Source organism: Gorilla gorilla, chromosome 2 (assembly GCF_029281585.2).
Source record: "Gorilla gorilla gorilla isolate KB3781 chromosome 2, NHGRI_mGorGor1-v2.1_pri, whole genome shotgun sequence".
Lineage (NCBI taxonomy): Eukaryota > Metazoa > Chordata > Mammalia > Primates > Hominidae > Gorilla > Gorilla gorilla.
In genome coordinates, this window is record NC_086017.1 from 190,966,623 (window position 1) to 190,989,214 (window position 22,592).

The following is a 22,592-nucleotide window of genomic DNA, read 5'->3' on the forward strand; positions in this document are numbered from 1 at the left end:
TTCTGTTATGTAAATAGTGCTAATAATAGAGTAGAACAGATTTTGTATTACAAAATAATAGAACAGTAAATGGTAGAACAAGGAAAAAGTGCTAAGTACACAGTGAATTCATTAACACATTTTCCAGCCAAATGTGTAGATATACATATATATATATACACACACCTATATTTCAGCTATTTTAAGTATTGAGATAGCTACTGAATGAAACAGCACATGAAACGCAATGTACAAAAAATACTTCAAACTTTTTGTACAAAATGAAAATAAAACATTTATGCTATACACTATATATAGGGAAAGATGTGTTCATTGAATAATCAGTTTTGTTACCTGAGTTGGAGCCACTAATTCCAATTCTGAAGCCGACTCAGAGTTGAGGGCGCTTTTTCCACCACTCAGTTCTGGTTGAGATCTGTGTTCTGAGGACCTATAAGGGATGCATTAAGGAAATTAAACGTACACTAGAAACAAATTAAGCTATAAATCCAGCCAAGAAACTAGGTAATTTGGATCATTGAAAGCCATGATGTCAAAGCTTTCATCAAAATTCTGATGATAGAGATAAGTTTCATGTATTTCTATTATAATGGCCACTTTCAGAATGTAAGAGGCTACAATGTGCTAGGTGTTATTATCTTCGATTAAAAAAATTCAGTTCGATTATGGGCAAAAAGTAAATAAATGCAGTACCATTTTTGTTACAGAAAATTCTGTTTCATAAAAAAATTACGGTTTTTTTTTTTTTGGTAGGGGAAGAAACTTCCCAAAAAGTGTCTCAGGAGAGATTTTATCTTTATATAGAATTTGCAATGTCATGATAAGTGGAGATGCGGGAGGGCAGTAGGAGATGGAAGCTGGACACTGCCCTTTAGGAAGCTTCAAAAATATGGTACAACTCAGGTGGCCAGATTTTCTCATAAGCATCCATACATTATTCTTAATTATTTGATTATATGATAGTGGATGATGGAGCAAACCAAAAAAGTTACCTGTATAGCTGCAAAAATTTAACTATTATTTAATATATTGAATATTATCATGTATATACACATATACACCTATTTTTACTAATCAGCACAGTTACACATTCAGAACATTATTAGCAATGTTGAATTACGAATCTCTCAAAACGCTTATTGACTGAGTTGCATTGATTTTTGACAGCTGAAATGAAATAATTTGAGTTGGTAGAAGCCACAATAATTGGTATTGTTATATAGGGGTTACATGTGATGCCAAGTATTTGGATCGAGTTAACTCATTGGCTATTTCAGTGCCACTCATAAAGTTGATACATAAATGGCCGTTTTCTGGTATTAAAACACCTTACCATAAGAGCTCTTTTGATCCAGTTCTAGATGAGGATGATTTTCTCTCTGCCATTGGATGTCCCTTGGTATTTCGATCTCCATGAAACTTAACATCGTCCCATTTTTCCAGTTGTGTTTGAATGTCTAGTAAGTACAGAGGAAGCAGGTGAGGCAGGTGGTGGCAGGGCGGTGGGGGGAGCGGTGGGGGGGAGTGGGGTGAGGGTGGAGCGTGTGGTGCAGAGAGAAAAAGATTAATTAAGATTGAAAAATCTTATCCAAGGGAGCTTCATTGAACCAATGTTCCCAAGCCCCAAGATCAACCTTTATCTTTCCAATGTTGCATACAAATTAAAACTTGTGCAGCTAAATAGAAATCTCCTATTAAGATAAATTGCATTGCTTTTACAGTTAAAGCGATCAAGTTGTTTGACCTGAATTTATTTCTGAATCTGTGTACATTCTGAATCTTGTATATGATCCTGTGCGATCTGGTGTAGAATGTACATCTGGAGCACTACTCTATCAGTCTCTGGCTAAAGCGGGGGCTTGGGGGCTTTGCTGGCATGATTCCGGAAAGAAATTCTGTTTAAAAAGATGAGCTTCAGTGTTAAAAGGAGGTGGGAATAAATCAGAAAACTTTCATAGCTTTTGAATAAAGCATGTAATTTTTCACCAAAAGGAGGGAATTTATAATGGGGGAGAGAGAGAAAGGAGGCAATGAGGACAGCCAACGGAATGCTGGAACCATTTTATCCCTGTGGCTTAGTTCTTACAGATAAAAAATCTGGCTGGATTCTCTCATTAACAGGTGTGTGGCTGTGAATAAACCACTGAAACAATCTTGGGGTTCAGTTTTTTAGTTTATAAAAAGATCGGGCCAGGTGGCGGTGGCTCACGCCTATAATCCCAGCACATTGGGAGGCAGAGGCAGGTGGATCATCTGAGGTCAGGAGTTCGAGACCAGCCTGACCAACATGGTGAAACCCCGTTTCTACTAAATAAAAAAAAAAAAATGAATGGGGTGTGGTGGTGCATGCCTGTAATCCCAGCTACTTGGGAGGCTGAAGCAGGAGAATTGCTTGATCCTGGGAGGTGGAGGTTGCAGTGGGCCCAGATTGCGCCACTGCACTCCAGCCTGGGCAATAGATCAAAACTCTGTCTAAAAAAAAAAAAAAAAGATCAGTTTGTAGTTGATGTTCTCTAAGGTCTTTTTTCCCCTTCTTTTTAAAAACTGTGGTAAAAAATACATAACAAATTGACCATTTAAACCATATTTTAGTGTATAATTCAGTATTTGCATTAGTACATTCACACTGTTGTGTAACCATCACCACTATTCATCTCCAAAATTTCTCATCATTTCAAACTGAAACTCTACTCATTAAACATGAACTCCTCATTCCCCCTCCCCCACAAACCCTGGTAACTTTTATTCTACTTTCTGTCTATATGAATTTGACTATTGTCGGTACCTCATACAAGTGGAATCCTCCAATCCAGGTTGATTATTCCTTATGCAAAATGCTTGGGACCAGGAGTGTTTCAAATTTGGGATTTTTTTTCTTGGTTTTTGGAATATTTGCATATGTCATAATGAGATATCTTGGGGCTGGGACTCAAATTTAAACATGAAATTCAATTATGTTTCGTACACACCTTACACACATAGCCTGAAGGTAATTTTATAAAGTATTTTAAATAATCTTATGCATGAAACAAAGTTCTGACTGTGACTTCTCACACGAAGTCAGGTGTGGAATTTTCCACTTACAGATTTTGGAAGATTTCAGATTTTCGAATTAGGGACGCTCAACCTGTATTTGTCCTTTTGTGCCTGGTTTACTTCACTTAGCACAATATCTTCAAGGTTCATCCATGTTGTAGCATGTAAGTTATTCCTTTCCAAGGCTGAATAAGTTCATTGTCTGTATATACCACATTGTGTTTATCCATTCATCTCATGATGGGTTGCAGTTGTTTTCACCTTTGTACTATTGTGAATAACACTACTATTCTTAAAGGTGCTTTTAAACTAAGTACTTTTACAACTTTTTCATAGGACATTTTCTCAGAAGCAGAGAAATAAATGTTCATCATTTGCATGCTTATTGTGTTATATTGTAATATATTAATATATTCTTTTTTTTAAGACAAGGTCTCTGTTGCCCAGGCTGAAGTGCTGTGGTGCAGTCACAGCTCACTGCAGCCTCAATCTCTTGGGCTTAAGCCATCCTCCTGCCTCAGCCTCCCAAGTAGCTGGGACTACAGGCTTATGCCACTATGCCAGGCTAATTTTTAAAATTTTGTAGAGATGGGATCTCACTATGTTGTCCAAGCTGGTCTCAAACTCCTGGCCTCAAGCACTCCTCCTGCCTCAGCCTTCCAAAGTGCTGGGATTACAGATATGAGCCACTGCACCCAATCAATGTATTAATATATTTTAATCTAAATCTATAAATGTTATTAACTTATTTGTACAACTGAATAAACCTAGATGGTGAGGAAATAGTAGAGATAGTTATAAAATTTCCCTCCAAAGACAGACCTCAAAGAGGGATGGCAGGGGAGAGGCGTTCCTGTGTAGGCCACTAATTTGAACAATGGCTTGGTTCTCTTTCCTTTCTTTACAATCTATCCCTGGAAGAGCTCATCTACACCCATGGTTCCAATATCCATTCATACACAGGCTTCTGACTTACAAATCTCCATTTCCTACTCAGTTCTTTTTCTCCAGTTCTAGACCTATATACTTAACAGTCTAATGGAGGTATCCACAGAGAAGTCCCACAGTTTCCTCAAATATAGCAGGTTCAAAGCTGAACTCAATAGTTCACTCCTGCCCCTCTTCCATCTTCTATCATGGAGCTTGGCATGTTCTACATGTCCCCATTGCTCACGTACACATATTATCTTTGTTTCCAAGTCTTGTTTTAATATTTTTTGGAACCTGTCTCTCTCTTTCTCATTACCCCCCTTGTCACTATTGGATCTCTGTACTGGTCTCCTTGCCTCTATTCCTTTCTCCATAAATCCACCAGAGAAGGATTTTTCTAAAATAGGAACTGTTGCTGTCATTCCTCTTAGCAGAACCCTTCAAACATCATCCCTCCTCCCCCAGTCTTAAGTGCATGACATCCAAGGATTCCTATGATCTCACCACTAGTGATTTTCAGTCTTTTTCTCTCACTATTCTACCATCCTTGAGTACTATTGAAATATGTATATTTACTTAAAAAGACATCTTTCCATGTTTATCTATTTGTGTGTGAATACCTTTCCTTTCTGCACCAGGGATACCCTGCTCTGTTCTCCCCACCTTTCCCCTGATCTATCTTGAATCTGGCAAATTCCTATGCATTCCTCAAACCTCAGCTCACATAGTACCTCTTGTAAGACACCTTCTCCCACTGGCTGGAGCAATGGCATGATGTGGAGGCTCATGTAGTAACTGATGTGGGTTTTCTTTCATTGCTACATATAGTTAATATTTTATTAAAATCATTTAATCATTTTTCTATCTCCCTACTAGACTGTAAATTTGCTAAGGCACAGAGAGCTTATATTATTTATCTTTGTATTCCTAGCACATAGTTTGTGCTGGGAATATGGTAGATACTCAGAGAAATGTTTGCTGAACAAATGAATAAATTAATTCATGACCATTTAACATGTACATATCATAGTAATAAGTGATTTCATATATTCCCATTTATTCCTCACAGCCTTATGGATAAGCTATGAATATGATCTCCTTATGAATGTATATACAATATTCACCTCCCCACACATATACATACACACACAGCAGTCAGTCACAGCCAGGGAAGATTCATGTTCCTCTTGGCTTTCTAAGATACCTGTCACTGTTCTTTCTCTTGAGAAAGGAGAGCTTAATGTGTCTGATTCCAGGAGCTAAGAATTAAGCTGTCCTTTCTCAGAGGAGGTAGAATACAGTGGAAAACATATGGCCTTTGAGGTTGACTAGAACTAGGCTCAAATTTCAACTCTTCCTCTTATAAACTGTGAGATCTTGGGCAAATTGCTTAAATTTTGAAACTTGGTTCCTCAGATGTTTCAAAGAGTTGTGATAATTTAATGAGATAATATATGTAAGTAATGTACTGTGGTTCCTAGGCATTGTAACCCACCATCAAATGGTAGCCGTTATTATTGTATGGCATGTATTCCCAAACACGTTTGTTACATACTGTTTCATCTGGCTGCCCCTGGGCCTTGCATTAGAGTTGGTTACTCACAAGTCCCTCTTTCTCGTCCTGGACTGAGTGCTCCTACAGAGCAAGATGCACATTTTATCTTTATTTGTAACTTTAGTGCCTAACCTGGCACCCAGCACCTATCTATAACTCAATATTTGTGGGTCGAATAAATAAATGAATCAATCAGTTATGCAAAGTTGAGCTCCCCAATTGCTGTACAGTTCAAGCTCAAAAGAAGCTATGTCCTGTCCAGTTTCCACCATGGAATGCCTTTTCTACTCCTTTGTTCTCTGTTTAATGCCATTGGTGGAAATTTCCTCTTGTATCCACATCAGCAGAGCAAGGTTGAGCATCCATAGCTGCAAGCGATTGCCTTACCTAGATCTAAGGATGAAGTCTCCGGGACTCTGAGAGGCTGGCCTCTCTGCTCAGCATCCGTGCTGATGAGGTCAGATCCATCGGCCTTTTTCTTGAGGGATGAGGTTTTGGATGAGGGCTCTGACTTCTTGGCTTTGGTTTGGGTTTGAGAGACTGGTTCACTCAGGTCGAGGAGATCTAAGCCAGTGGTCAATACTACCAGAAATGGAAGAGGTTAAGATAAGCCCATTTACTACTCTGAAATTATTTAAAATAGGTTTCAGTTGGGTACAGAAAGATTTTATGTTTGTAGGATGGGTTAGAATAAAATTAAGTTAGCTCATCATTGATTTATAGAGACAGCTTGTTAGACTGGGATGTTTGCTGCATGTTATTCTTATATTTGGTATGGCACAAATTGGTAAGAAAGGACTTAGACCAGCCTCAGCAATGATGAAGCTTTGAATGAAATTAAAATGATCAAACTGAATCTGAGTTCAGGTGCTATTTACTTTATTGCTTTGCTTTATTTATACTGAAGGTTATTTTAGATTGCAATGTCCCAGAGAGGAGTCAATCTACCATATTCAGAGATTTAGTGAAGGTTTTGAATGTCTTTGTGTTTTAATTTTAAACAATAAAGTATATGGGGTATAAAGCAATGCTGTTAATCATCTTTTATTTAATTAAGCAGTTCAATCAGAAAATGGCATCCTGTTTGGGTTCACCCAAGAGAGGTATTTTATAATCCATAGTTGATGAATAGGTACACATGTTAATGCCTTTGCTGTTTAGTATGCAAATTTGAATTTCAATGTAACTAACTATAAAACTGTTACACTTTTACTTCCTAGCAGGTTGATTACATTGCATTAAATACTCTAATGAAAGCAGAAATAATAACTTGTTCAAATGCAAATAAGGCAAATGAGAATTAAAAAAGCAAGTTTTATAACCTTAGCTTCTTCCTTCTTTTACAGTGCACGTAACCAGTGTTTGACTAGCTCATTGTGAGAGATAGAAAATTCAAATTGGAGAAGGTCCCTACAGCTCTACCTTTCCACCAGTCCCTGCTGTTTCACTGGCCCTGGCACCGCACTGGAGAGTCTAGCTTCTGAGCAAGATCGGTGGCTCCCTGGCCTGGAATCTCTTCACCCAGCTCACTTAGGAAAGCCACAGAAAGACAAAGAAACCACTTGCATTAACCCTTTGTGGCAGTCTACAACAATGACTGCAGCACTCCTCTTTAATCTCCAAGCTTTTCCTCTAGGTGGGGGATGGATTTTTGCTGATGTCTCAATACTCTTCTGTCTGCTTCTCCCTTGTACTCAAGGCAGGGGCCGGGCTCCATTGAACTCACAACCTGGATTTCTTTAGTAGTGCAAGGGCTTCATGAGTTAACCATTCCTATGGGATCTTTAGGATGGTGTGTCAAACTTTACTCTTAATAATCTTGCTTTCTGATTCCAATTCCAAGTCACAGTGGTTGGATGTTGTTGGTGAAGTGGAAACATCTGGCTCTGTCACGGCTTAGTGTGTGACTTGAAGTAAGTTTCTTGATCTCTCTGAGTTTCAGTTTCCTCATTTGAAAATGGGGAATTAATTGTCTTTTAGGGATAAGATGAGGATTAAATGATCTAATGTACGTAAAGTGCCAGGCATACAATAGGTACTCAATAAATGTGATTTCCATTCTTTTACAGCCAATTTGTGATTTTTTCTATCCTTTTTGTTGTTGTTGTTGATGTTCTCCTATTTTCACTGTTCCTTTTTATTTGAGACAAGAATCAGATCCATACCCTGACAGAAAGAGAAAATGCTACTGGGAATAAAACTGAAGATGAGACAAAGATATTGGTTCTACAGAGGATCCTATGAAGTAAATTTATCATAAAGTGGCCTGAAAGTGTCAGCTTATCTCAACAGAATCTTCCTGAGGCAATAGGAACCACTTCCCAATGCTAAGATGCCCTGAGATACGAGGGATGTTTTGGGGCTAGGAAGTACTTGAACGTGGAGGGAAAGAAGTGACATTCACAACTAAGCTGCCTGGCTTTATGTCTAAAATGTAAGCATGGCAGACAGCCAAAATAGGCTAGAATGCCTCACATTTTATATCCACTGAATGGTCAAATAGAAATTTCCAGACCACTATTATGTTGGCAAGGAGTCTAGGCCCAATGTGATGCCCTTATAATGGAGGAAAGGAAATTGATGGCAGAATATAGAATGCCATATACATCTTTTTACTAATTGTACAAACAATTAAGAGTTAGTCACTTGCTCCTAGACTTTTAGAAGCAAATTATAAAATTGTCTACTTGAACATAGGAAGTACATTTGTTATGGAATAACAGCTGGCAAGTACTAATTTAATCTATATCTTCTTCTCACATTCAGAATAAATGAATTACTAAAAGGGTGAACTGTGAATTCAAACTTGGCTCAGTAAGGTTCTTTCCCCCTCCAAAGTGTCCTGGGCAATTCCTGTATTTGTTCTGAGCTCTTTGTCCCTTTGTTCTTTTTCTTGCAAATGTGAAACAAATGCTTGGCACACACAGAAAGCCTAATTGGTTACCCAGCTGATGAAGGAGGTGGCTTGGAGGTCGAATGGCCAGCTTTGAAGCTGGGAAAGTCCCTGCAGAGTACGTTTTCAAAAGGAGAGAAGGGTGGGTGTAGCCTTTCACTCTCTGGAGAAAGACAAATCACATTTTAGCATGTGTGTGTCCTTTAGCTAAGATTTAAAAGTAAGAATCTTATTGCTCCACACAAAGACAGCCCTGGTATGGTTGGCGGTGTCTGCTCTGCTGATTTCTTAAATCCTATTTTAAAGATCCTTCAGGCACATGAAGTTTTGGGTTTCAGTATCTGTGTGCTTAAATTAAGAGCACCAACCGGTGAGGTGTGTTGGCTCACGTTTGTAATCCCAGTGCTTTGGGAGGCCAAGGCAGGAGGATCGCTCGAAGCCAGGAGTTTGAGACCAGCCTAGGCAATATAACAAGATTCGGTCACTACAAAACAATTAAAAAAACAAACAAAAAAAAATTAGCCAGGAGTGATGGCTATCACCTGTAGTCTCAGCTACTCGGGAGACTAGGTGGGAGGACTGCTTTAGCCCAGAAGTTTGAGCCAGCCTGGGTGACAGAGTAAGACCCTGTCTCTAAAAAAAAGGAGCACAAAGGATAATCTCCTCTTACAATGAACGTGAAAAGTGTGTGCGTGTGTGTATGCACATGTGTGTGTATGCGTGTGATAGTGTAGATCTAATAAAATACCTTCTGGGTGTAATCTTATTGTCACATATGCAGACTTTTCTCATGGACCACATGTCAGTCACCACTCACAGCTTCATAGGCTGTGGGATCCCATTGCCCAGAGAATGTCGCTGACTTCACTTCTATTTGCTGTAGCAGTGGGATTTCCAGCTCAGTTGCTTCTGAGCAGGCTATGTTTTGCCAGTCACCCTTGTAGCACTTTGTCCTGTCTTCTTCACTTTAGTTCAGCTAATCTATTTTGGTGTCCTGATGTTCCGTGAATATTGTGCATAAAATAAGGCAGCACAGGACAGTGGTTAAGACTGTCTGAGTTTGACTGAGTGCAGTGGCTCATGCCTGTAATCCCAGCACTTTGGGAGGCTGAGGCAGGCAGATCACCTGAGGTCGGGAGTTCAAGGCCAGCCTGACCAACATGGAGAAACCCTGTCTCTACTAAAAATACAAAATTAGCTAGGCGTGGTGGCACATGCCTGTAATCTCAGCTACTCTGGAGGCTGAGGCAGGAGAATTGCTTGACCCTGGGAGGCGGAGGTTGCCGTGAGCCGAGATCATGCTGTTGCACTCCAGCTTGGGCAACAAGAGCAAAACTCTGTCTCAAAAAAAAATGTCTCTCTGAACCTTAACTCTGCCCACCTAAAATAAGGATAAAACTACTTTATAAAGTATTGGATGAAGTGCTTATCTACAGCTCTTGGAACAGCACTATAAGCATAGTCATGATGCAAATAAATATTTATCGCTACTAGAAGACTCTACTGAAAGCATTCATGCTTGACATAAGCTGTAGATATATGAGGTTGGAAATGATTACAAAAACTATTTATTGAAAATACACAATATGGTAAGTGCTTATGAATGTTTCCTTACTTAGTCTACATAACATTTCTGTGAAAAAGGTATTCTAATTTTACATATGAGAAACTTGAGGCTTGGCAATATTAAGTAACTTGTCCAAAATCACACAGCTGGTGTGGTAGAAAAACGCCCCCCTCTAATATGGCCACATTCTAATCCCCAGAACCTGTAAATATGTTACCTTGACATGTCACATGGCAAAAGGGACTTTGCAGATGTAATTAAGGATTTGGAGACTGAAAGATTAATCTGGATGATCCCTGTGGGCCCAATGTAATCACAAGAGCTCTTATAAAGTGCAGTTAGGGGGGTCAGAGCCAGAGAAGGACATGGAGACCAATGTGAGAGAGAGAACTGCTGGTTTTGAAGATGGAGCCAGGAGTCATAAGCCACCAAATTGTAGGTGCCCTCTAGAAGCTGGAAAAAGCAAGGAAGTGAATTCTGTCCTGAAGCCTCCAGAAGTAATGTAGTTCTACTGACATCTTGATTTTAGGATAATAAATTTGTGTTGTTTTAAGCCATTAGATTTGTGGTAATTGTTAAGGCGACAATAGAAAACTAATATAATTGGTATGTCAGTGTTTACACCAGGATTCAAATACAGGATACAGGTCTCATCTCTCCATAGCCTGTGTTCTTGCACAGTCCTCTCTAGACTTTATCTAAACCTTAGGGCAGGGTGCTGACTTTATTGATAAGGCTTTGATTCATTTGTTTGTTTAGCTTCTAATTATTTGGCAGTTTGGATACTCCGAGAAATGATTTAAATAGTTGGCAGACTCAAAAACTTTTGTTCTTCAGATAATCTAATAGAACTGGGTGGAAAAAAATTATAATTTAGAACTTCTATGAGGCAAAAGGTATGTTCTTTTAGGGTTCATAGAGAAAAAAAATCAATGACCGACCTCCAGAAGAGGTAAATATTTCCTAAATTTTTTTTATTTTGTATTGATTTATATAAAAACTAGATTTCTTACGAATTAAAAAATATATAATATTTTTGCTTTGAGATATACTCTTAATATTAAAAACACTTATCAAACAAGAGTCTTTCTTCAGGATAAAAATCCGTGTGAACCAGGTGCACTGAATAACGAAGGTGGGAAAAAATAAATCCCCAGTCTCAGAACACTATTTTTCCAGACCCCCTACGTTGGAGAGTATTATGGATTGAGTGGTCTATGTAGAAGTCCTAACACTGAGTACTGAGAATATTACCTTATTTGGAAATAGTTTCATTCAAGATATAATTAAACATGAGGTCATATTAGAATAGGGTGGGCCCCTACTTTAATAGGACTGGTGTCCTTATAAAAAGGGGAAATTTGGGCCAGGCGCAGTGGTTCACGCCTGTAATTCCAGCACCTTGGGAGGCCAAAGTGGGCGGATCACAAGGTCAGGAGATCGAGACCATCCTGGCTAACACGGTGAAACCCCGTCTCTACTAAAGATACAAAAAATCAGCTGGGGCCGGGCGCGGTGGCTCACGCCTGTAATCCCAGCACTTTGGGAGGCCGAGACGGGTGGATCACGAGGTCAGGAGATCGAGACCATCCTGGCTAACACGGTGAAACCCCGTCTCTACTAAAAATACAAAAATTAGCCGGGCATGGTGGCGCGCGCCTGTAGTCCCAGCTACGCGGGAGGCTGAGGCAGGAGAATGGCGTGAACCCGGGAGGCGGAGCTTGCAGTGAGTCGAGATCGCGCCACTGCACTCCAGCCTGGGCGACAGAGCGAAACCCCGTCTCAAAAAAAAAAAAAAAAAAAAAAAAAATCAGCTGGGCGTGGTGGCAGGTGCCTATAGTCCCAGCTACTTGGGAGGCTGAGGCAGGAAAATCGCTTGAACCCAGGAGGCGGAGGTTGCAGTGAGCCGAGATGGTGCCACTGCACTCCAGCCTGGGTGACAGAGCGAGACTCCGTCTCAAAAAAAAAAAAAAAAAAAAAAAGGAGGGGGGGAAATTTGGACACAGAGACAGACATGCACACTGGGAAGCATACATGCAGAGAAAACACCACGTGAATATTGGAGTTATGCTGCCATAAACCAAGGCAGTACCAGAAATTAGAAGACAGGCCTGGAATAGAGCCTCACTAAGCACGTTCATGGGGTGCGTGGCGCAGCTGAAAGCATGATTTTGGGCTTCTAGCCCTCAGAACTGAGATGGTAAGTTTCCATTGTTGAATCAACTCAGTGGGTGGTACTTTGTCACAGCAGCCCTAGGACTAATACAGAGGGCAACATTGTAGATATTGGGATTGCAAGAAATTACACATTCTTTTGATTTTTTTCCTACAGTATTTCACAGGTCTCTCTTTTATATGTTAGAACAATCAAGCTGAAAAGAAGCTTTTGAATCAAATCTTATATTGCTCTCTCAGGGTGGATCCTTTCTAAATGACTTAGTTTTCCCATCAGTGAGAATTGGAGCATGAAGAGGAAGTTTGCAGGGCATACAATTCTCACGGATTCACCTGCAACTGGACATACAAGGTTCTCTGTATTTTCCTGGGGTAGTTCTCGAGTTTTGAAGGGGCCAGCTCTGGTTTCATGGATCAGAGGAATGAATCTCATCTGATAGTATGTGAACTTGTTTAATTTCCTACCTAGAATTTGCCAAGTACCATTTAATTTCTTGATTACTGAAAGCGACAGCTGAATTTAGAAAATGATTGCTGTGACGTGATATAAAAAAGTCAACGCAATTGAAAATGAAAGTGTAGGGAATACATATTGTTCTCACCTAAAATCTAACAGAAATTTTTACACCAGTTAGAGTTTACATGGTGTTAAGCTTTTTCATGGATTGCTTCCCTTAATCTTTCCAATGAACTTACGAGATGCAGATCTTACTATTATCAGACAAATGAAGAAACTGAGGCTTAGATAAGCAACATGCCCCTGGATACAGAGCTGGGGTTGGAATTCATGGAGTTTGAACCCAGAAACTGTAAAATATGACGTCACATAACGAGCCTGTCTATCTCATGCTAGTTACTCTTCTTGTAATTTTTGGCATTTTGGAAAAATCACGATTTCCTTCTCCTGTGATTTTATTCACTTAGAAATATAATGAAAATATGCAAGCCAACAGCAAACTGAGGCCAAGACGACAAAACGGAACAAATTTAACAAGACAGTATGTGATTATCCTTTTCTTTTTCCATTAAATTCTGCTCTGCACATCCAACATAACCTTTGTTCTTTGATTCTGAACATCATTTTTTCATTCTTATTTGAATGACATGACTTTGAATGTGAATGCTGACCAAATGAAATCAATGCAGAAAGACTGCCTCTACAAGGGAAGTGTAATTTATGCCAGTGGCATCCTGTACTCACTCATTGGATTAATACTTATTGAGTGCCTATTCCTATATGTGACAGGCACCGAGCAGGGGACAGTTTACTATTTGAGAATGTTTAATTCCAGGAGAACATTCAAATAGATTGTTGTAACGAGGAGCAAGTAACACATTTACATGACAGAAAATGAAACTGGCTCTATACTATCCCAAAGCTGCAGGATATTTTGTCATTTAAATCCACTTGAAAACGTTGCCACATTTTTATTTACTGGACTTCCGTTATACAAAATATTTCCAGAAATAATTGGACCATCAGCCAGAACTTGAAAACCTTACTCTGAAATAGATGTTTTTGTTTTAAAGATTTTCTAATGTGATGAGACTTTAGATATAAATATGCAAATATGAAAATATACATGAAAACATGATTCATTGCTAATAGTGGTATACTTATGTTCTGCAAAATTGGTTGGGTAATATACATTGCAATTTCTGTGATTTATTGGTTTATGCTAAATAGTATACATTCTAAAGTTTCATTTCGTTGCAAACGTTCTTTCCTCACTTAAAATGTATTATGGAAAAAATGTGCATTTTACTATAGTTAAAATTAACTCTAGTTGAGGAACGGTTAAAAGTGAAAGAATTACCAGCTGTATTGGATGTTACTGGCCTTGCTATTGCTTCCGATTTGGTTTCACAGAGAAAGTCATCGATGGAGGGACTCAGGAGGGGTCTGCTTTCTTGTTGCTCATTCACCAGCTGAGAACAAATGAACAGAGGTGTCAAAGGGCTTTGTTAAACTGCAGAGTCAGATGAATTAAAATGCAGCCTTGCAACAAAATGAGAATAGCAAGCCTACCAAAAATAAATAAATACATACATAAATAATGGGGTGGGGGCAAGAAAGAAAAAATATCAAGAGGTGGGGAATGAGCCTTTTAGCACTGTCAACATATTTTTGATGCAGCCAACTTCAATGTTTAAAGCTCAAGCCTTTTCTCCCCCCTCCTGAAATATAATTATTCTCTAATTTCAATATATAGAAAATGACACGTATTGAATCATAGTTGCTAAGGGCCAATCCCACTCCTCACCTGGACAAAAGCTCCTACTGAGACCTGGAACAGTGGCTTCAGACTCAAAGATGACATGTTCTGGTTAGCACTGCTCAGTCAGTGTTTATGTGGGGAGTGCAAACACACGGATCAGTGTGGGTGGATAAATGCCTGCCTTGTCTCCCTCTCTTAAAAAGCTCAGGTCACCTAAAAACACACCCTCTACATTTCCTTGGACTGCTTTTGTATTACATAACAAATATTATTTTGGGAGAGTAGAAAATATTGTTATATTAACTGTGTAGGTATCTAGTACATGCGTTTATAAAATCTATTTGTAAAATAGATCTCGGTCGATTCAATTGTGTTTTCCCATTAGCTCATTTTCTAATTTCCCCAATCTTTCAGTTTGATTTTTTAGTGGATCTCTAATTATCAGTGGCAACCACTATTTACTTTCAATTATTCTGCACCTCTTTGAATCCCGTCTTGCCGAGTTATGTTTCTATGGTTAAGGGAGAAAACACACTTTTGATACTCAGGTGGTTGATCCCTAAATTAACTGTTTTTTTTTTGGGTGGGGGAGCTTTTATATTTGCCTTTCATAAAACAGGCATAATCATCTAGTTTTTTGCTTAAGAAAAAGACACACCTCATAATCTTTAGGTTTTTTTGTTTTGTTTTGTTTTTTGTTTTTTAAATAGGGACAGGATGTCTGTCACCCAGGCTGGAGTGCAGTGGCATGATCGTAACTCACTGCATCCTTGAACTCCTGGGCTCAAGCTATCCTCCCATCTCAGTATCCCAAATAGCTGTGACTACAGGTGTGCACCACTATGGCCGGCTAATTTTAAAAAATTTTAAATTTATTTTTATAGAGACAAGGTCCCACCATCTTGCCTAGGCTGGTCTTGAACTCCTGGGCTCAAGCAATTCTCCCACCTCGACCTCCTAAAGTGTTGAGATTACATGTGTGAGCCACTGTGCCTGGCCAATTTCTAGATTTTTAAGAACTTATTTGTTAAGTTGCATTTTAAGAGGCATAAAATAACAAACGGAGTGCTTTGGAGTATTACCAAATCAAAATATTTTATATTACTCTACTCACCTTCTCTACATTGTTTCTCTGGCACAGTGTCAGCAGTCTCATAGTTTAGAGCTGATGGAAGGTGGCAGGGGACCTGAGTAATCGTAACTATGGGGAGAAAGTGCACTTCTTTTATTTCTGAAAGGGCAATATGGAAGCACTTAGTGGTCATTTGGAGACTGGAAGCCAAGAGACACATTTAGTACTCATATGCATGCTATTTAAACATGGATAAATCTCATTTAAACATGTGTAAATCTCAGACGTCCATTAGAGTTTAAGATTTCAATATAGAGTTGGTAATTAGATTTTTATACATATTAATTTGTTATTGAGGGATGGGCTTTGAGAACGCTTTTCTTTTTTTAACGTTCAAGTTACAGGGATAGATCTTTCTTCAATTATTGTAAGCTTTGGTATTACTATGTATAAAACCTCGCAGATTTTGCTAGGAATCAAATCCAAGGCCTCTTTTGGTATTAATCTTTATTTTAGGATGCTGCTTTGACTCATGAGTGAAACTCTGAGCCCCAGTGCTTTTCATTTTTTCTGAATTTGAACATTCCTGGGTATCACCCATTCTATTTATATTAAAATATTTTTAAATGTTGAGGGACTATGAGCTGCCTATGTTTCAGGAATAAAATATATTTGAATTTTTGTAAATGCTATGGTCTATTTGAGTTTAGGAATGATTTGTAATACTTTCTGGCATGAAAGTCAATTTTATTATCTGGAAATGTAGTTGAAAGCACTGGTATAGAATATAATATACTAGAAAATGATGAAATAGCTAAACATCAGTGATCCGGTGAGCTCATCTAAAAATATGATTAGTGTCCCAGAATCTGTATCTCATTTGTAGTTAGTGCATGTCCAAACTGTACATATGTAACAGTTTCCAAAGGACCTGTACATTGATACATATTTCCTGGTAGGACTTGCTCTTTTAACCATATGTGCTTAATGTAATGAACTCATCTAGTGTGATCAACACAGTGATGAGGTCCTACTTTCACAAACAATGCCCACCTCCACACTGTGGCCTTCTCATGGCTGTGAAGTGCGATCTGAATTCCACTGTGTTATACGCATTCACAGAGGATGAAGGTTACCATCAAATATGGCACCACCCTATACGCATAGAAATTATTGTAACAGGGTTGCATTTACTAAGCAGTGCATTCTGATGACTGGCCTCTGGGTCTAGGTCTTATTTACCCATTGGCTAAATTGTATAAAGTGCAAAGACTAAACTCAACCAATACAACTGTGACTTTCAAAGTATGAATATGTAAGGACAATGTCATAACTATCTCTTTGATAGTCATTATTTCTTTGAAAAAAAGTTTAATTTCATTGACAGATGGCTAAGAATAACTGAGTTCTCTTATTCATAATTTTGAGAAATATCAATGTTATGTAGATAAGTATGAGCTATATTACGTGGAAAATCCCCTGTACTCTTTCTTTACTTTGGATACAGTTAAATGCCTTAGTAAAAAAACAAACAAACAAACAAACAAAAACTAAGAGTTTATCCCTAAATCACAGTTCTGTGTACATATATGTGTGGAATAGTGAAATAGGCCTACATTACCTATAGTTTTGGAAGACCAGGGTGTTAGATTTCTTCAGATAGTTTTAGTTGCAAATGCATAAAAACTATAGTCTAAATTTGATAAAGTAATTCTAAAAGTAAAATTTTTGTTAACATCTAAATGGAAGGCAAAGGAAAAGGCACAATTCAACGAGAGCCCTGTCCTTTTGGGCCTGTCTGCTTTACCAAAGGTAATAATTTTTTTTTTTTTTTTGGAGTCTGTCTCTTTATTCAAACTTTGGACAAATTTTCTGGAGAAAGCACACTAGCACTCTCAGATTTACTCAGCATACAAATAAAGGGATACCAAAGGAGAGGCTGTTCTGAGAGACTTCAGGAAGCCCAGGACAAAGGCGTGGCATCTCCAGTCTTCTACACCTCTGCCTCAGGAAGTCTGTGTCTTTCCACACCTACTGTCTTGTTTCTGACCATAGTTCACACCTGGACTGATGGAACTGTTATAACTGCCTGACTTCTACAACTAAGCTACTCCTGTGGCTTTCTTCCACAAATTCAAATCAAAGAAGGAGTAACAAACTACCTTCTGAGTCAGTGTTTTTCAAGCTGCAGCACAATTTAGCTATTGAGAAATGCTTGGGCTGAAGTGGGGGATAATAGCAGGGCTCAAGCGTGAAAGACCAGATTACAGATAGCATGGAAAGGTAACTGAAACTGAACAGAAAGTTTTTTGGTTTTGATGGGAGATACGGAAGATGAAACAGGAGATATTATGAAGATACGGAAATCTTTCCTTATAAGCTCTGAAGCCAGAGAATATCTTACTTATATTTATATCCTTCACAACTTCAAATAGAATGTCTACATCTAAAAGGGGTTCGATAAATGGCTATTAAATGAGGAAGTGACTTTGCAGAAACTGAAGATGTAAAAATACCTATCTAAAATGGTCCAATTTTAAATTGCATCTTCAGTTGCAGGAATTTAGGAATGATTATTTTAGTCATAGGAAGTCCCATTTTATTTATATTTGCATAGATTAAGAATAGCTTTTTCCATGCCTTCCTCTTCACTTTGAACAAGTTTATGATATTTCCTTTGGTGACTTGACAACAAATACATGTTTTAGATCATAAAAGAAAATTTCAAACTGAATTGAATCTCCCAATTATTCCCTTTAAGCTTAATTTCCAAGTTGTATAACATTTATTCTTTCCTTATGCATTAGTAGGATAAGGTTTCTTGACTTTCTTTTAGTTTGAAAATAACTTTATGAACTTCCCTTATTTTGTCTTTTGGGTATGGAGTATATTGATGTTATACAAATAATAAAAAGTAACCCAAAGGTTTCTAATTTTTAAAAATAACTGAGGTGAAGTGATTGCAATTTTGGTCTAGTCAGATTATCATAGCTGAGTTAAAATGACCCACTTCATTAGTTGCTAAGGCCTTTGTCTCAGTTTGTCCACATTTTAAATTTTCATTTCTTATTCTCCCTTTTCCTCTTCTCAATATTTGGATCAGTTCAAAGAACCTTCTACAATGGTGACAGATTCTTATTTCTCTTTCAGGATCCCATTCAACTGGCACATTGTCTAGGAACCTTCTTTAGTGCCAACCATTGAGTGCCTCTTTATAGCACCTGCATGTTCCCATGTCTTCCCCAGTGTCATAATCTTAGTTTTATCTGTCCCTCTCCAACTGCCAACTAGACTGTGACTTCCTTTAGAGTAGAGATCTCATCCAAGAGTTTTTTTTGTATTCAATAGTAGCAGTTTAATCAATGTTGACTGATTTTATACAGTCTAACTGAATGGCAAACTGTAGAAAAGAATTATTGCATGGGTGTCCTCAATTTCCTACTGGATTTGATCAATTCACAGAGAGGTCAGTGGTCCTCAGAAATGTTTGCCAATTTCTTTGCCGGTTTTAAACCACACACTTGAGCCCATTTCCTCCCAGTCACATCTTTTAAATGTTTGGAGTCCTACTGATACCTAAGAAAATGTTTCCAAATACAAAGCTTCTACCAAGAATGTTAAGGCTTCTACCAAGAAGTCAAAGTGCGAAGAGAGAATGCCTAATGAAAAAAAATTAAAATAAAGGTCTAAGCCTACCCCATACCATTCAACACTTGGAAGAAGGACTTGGACCAACGTGAATGAGAAGCCAGCAACACTTCATCACAATCCTATTCCCTCCACGCTGATTTTAAATCACAGATTCAAATCTGGAGATTTTGAGGGAAAACCCTTAAGTGGTCAACTGACACAGAAACAAAGGAAAACTCTTTTGTTTAGAAGTAAGAAGATAGGCGAGAACTTGCATGTAGGGGCTTGCTGTCAATCAGAATGCAAAAGACTATTGAACCATTACACCTTCTTTGTAATCAAATATTCAATCAAATGATTTCACTTGAATTATGACTTACTCAGACTGGCCAGCTGATGTAATTAATATTAGCTACCATATCACCAAATTGCTTCATATATCAATACAGTGTTTTCTTTGTGTGGAACAAAGGCAGATTATATCACCCAGCTCTTAAAACTTTATCTGAAACTACATTTGCTTTAGCTCCACTTGAATTTCTCAATTTCAATGTTTTAAAATTAAACTATTAAATAATCTAAGCTATAAGAAACTAATAAGATGAAAATATGTTTTGCTTTTAAATATTGTTTGTTACTTAAACTACAGTGCATGTTTATATTGTTTGTTTTGTGACTTAAATCTTGTTTCGTGACTTGAATCTTTGTGTTTGTCTTTAAAGAGATATATTGCTTAGATGTTTCATTCAAAAATATAGAGCTCAAGGTTTCTGATAACATATTACTAAGAATTAACCCTAAAGTACAATACATTGTAGATGATAAAACAATGTCTGTAAAGGACAATAATCCATTATTCTGTAGTTTCACATTTCAGATTGATGATCTTGAATTGTTTTAAAGTAAAATATTCTGTTTTTATATTTAAGCATTTGGTACTTCAATAATAATTTTTAAAGTTAAAACATTGAAGCTAATAAGTTTAAAACAGCTGACAAATATCTCATATTTGTAATGTTGATTTAGAATATTTATAATACTATGGCATGTCTTTTTACCTCATTTAAATAATAGAAAAATTTTAGAATTGTTTTGTTTATATATGAATGAAACACAAATATCTTTGTGAGTTTTGAAATTCCTCTATTATTTGTGATATGGTTTTTTTTGAGATGGGGTCTTGCTATGTTGCCCAAGCTGGTCTCAAACCCCTGGCCTCAAGTGATACTCCCATATTAGCCTCCTGAGTAGCTGGGACTACAGGTGCCAACCACTTCACCCGACTCTGTGACATTGTTAATTTAAAGTCATTTGTTAAATAGGCTTTTAGTCATAATTTTATAATTGAACTACTTGTTTACGGTTTTATTAGCCCTATCCAAGTTTAGAAATTTATTCGGTGTCTGTCAATATAGTGACCATACTGTGAGTGATTCATTAATATCAAAGCCAAGTCAACTGACTATATCAATTGAAAAGATAAGACAACTAAATCATTACCATGCAACCGCTAAAATTCCAGATTTTTAGAGCTCTGTGATGGTAACTCTGATGGCTGACAGAATTCATTTCTTCTGAGCTTATAGTACTAATGGACTGCCCCACCCCCCACTTCCTATTAGTCTTCTGGTAACGGATAATCAAGTGATAACTTTCAACTCTTTGACTTGATCTAAATCTCAACAAGCTAGCTACAAATATTTTCCTGACAGGATAGCTAGACTTTTGTAAAATGTGAATCTATTCCCAGGGAAATGAACAGATCACAGCTTGGTTAGTGCCAACAATAAATTAAGGCAGGCAGGAGAATGTAATTAAGACAATTTTTAAAGTTAGAAATGGAAACCCAAACAAGGCTGTACTTACTAGCAGCCTTGAAAATATTCTTCCAATCGAGGACATTACTTTTTTTTAATCTTTATCAGAAACAAAGATTAAATTAATACTGAGATATAATGGGTGATGACAGATAGAAAAACAAAGGCTGGGTTTGGAAAAAAAAGTCCCTTAAGAAGAGAACTGCAACACAGTTTTAAGACACTGTGTTCAACAGGCAAAGATAAAGGGCTATACCTTGCTAAAAAAGTATCTAGGAGATATGGTCAAAAACAAAACTTCTGAAAGTTCCTCAAGAGAGAAAAGTATTCACCAAAGTCATTTCATTCTCATAAAGAGAATACATTTATTTCTATGATATAATCAATCTTCTGGCAAGCGGCTTTCCCTTCTATTCTCAAATTGAATTTGTTTATACTATTACCCTTTAGAATAGAATATTCTGTTCAACAGAATTATGATGAGGGCCTCATGATTTAAAAATTTTTAGTTGCTACTTTTAAAAAAGTAAAAGAAACAAGTGAAATTAATTTAAATAAGATATTTGATTTAGCCAATATATCAAAAAATCCAAAATATTACCATTTCAACATATGATCATTATAAAAATCGTTAATGTGATAGTTTACACTATTTTTTTGATTACTCTCTGAAATCTGGTGTGTATTTTATACTTGCAGCACATCTCAATTTGGAGCAGCCACGGTTCAGGAGCCACATAAAGCTCAGTAGCTCATGGCTACTGTACTGGACGGCACAGGTCCAGAGAAACTTTTTTTCCTCAAAGACTTGATTCACATATTTTCTTCAAACCTTTCATCAACACAGGCTTTTTTACATACTATTTGATTTAAGTGTTAGTCTTGGACTGCATGAACTTGAGCTTCTATGAAGTCCTTGCATATTGTTTGCTTAATATGGAATGAATGATTATTTTAAGCAAAAAACAGCAGCTGTCAGTGGTCCAGCAATTTCTGAGTTCAGGTCATCTTGCCAACACTTCTGCATTATTCAATTTGTTTGGTGTAATATAGACAGCTCCACTGGAGTATGTTTGGCTTAATTCCTCTAAAAGTTGAGGAACACACAGTAATAATCACATAATACAAAAAAGTTCTAGAATATGGGATTATTCTACACTTGCAGTCTGTTGAGTGAAAAGTTATGAAATAAGATAAAAGCTCAGTGTTTCAGTGAGTTATTTTCTATTTTATGTATCATAATTATCCCAATGACATTATTTATAGAGTAGTAATTATCTTCAGACATATCTGGAATCTATCACATGAGCATCTGGCATTGACATACCAGTGATGAAGATGAATCAATGTATTCAGCAGTATGTGGCACTATGTTATAAGGGGCTTTACAGGAGACACTGGGACAAACGTGTCAAGACAGTAGTAGTACATTCACACAAGATAACAAGTAAGAATGTGGTACGATACACGGACTAGATACTATGGTTGTCATGGGAAGTACTCACTTTTTCAGATCATTCTGCTTCTTTTTGGTTTGTGCATGCCACTGGTGCATAGCAGGGAAGAAGCCACTTGTGTATAGTGGAAAAAGTATATCAACTAATAAAACTGCATTTGACTGAGAAATAATTGTATTACAGCTGTCACTAAATTAATTCTGTAATACTATCAACACAACAGGTGCATTAAATTTTTTAA

General features: G+C 37.5%; 1 protein-coding gene across 22 annotated transcripts in view; it reads right to left on the bottom strand.

The window, feature by feature from the left end:
• PEX5L (peroxisomal biogenesis factor 5 like) overlaps nt 1-22,592 on the bottom strand; it is a 242,110-nt gene that overhangs the window by 78,013 nt on the left and 141,505 nt on the right. For 10 of the 22 annotated variants that reach the window (XM_004038055.5, XM_004038053.5, XM_004038056.5 and 7 more), the window contains 4 exons: nt 13,974-14,085; nt 5,909-6,103; nt 1,334-1,457; nt 334-430 (listed from right to left, as the gene is read on the bottom strand). In XM_004038055.5, coding sequence (XP_004038103.1) covers nt 334-430; nt 1,334-1,457; nt 5,909-6,103; nt 13,974-14,085 — 528 coding nt within the window. Of the gene's footprint in view, nt 1-333; nt 431-1,333; nt 1,458-2,785; nt 4,957-5,908; nt 6,104-13,973; nt 14,086-14,420; nt 15,454-15,489; nt 16,256-20,943; nt 22,068-22,592 lie in introns of those variants that run through there. The other 12 variants (XM_055381829.2, XM_055381833.2, XM_055381831.2 and 9 more) reach the window with 7 other exon arrangements.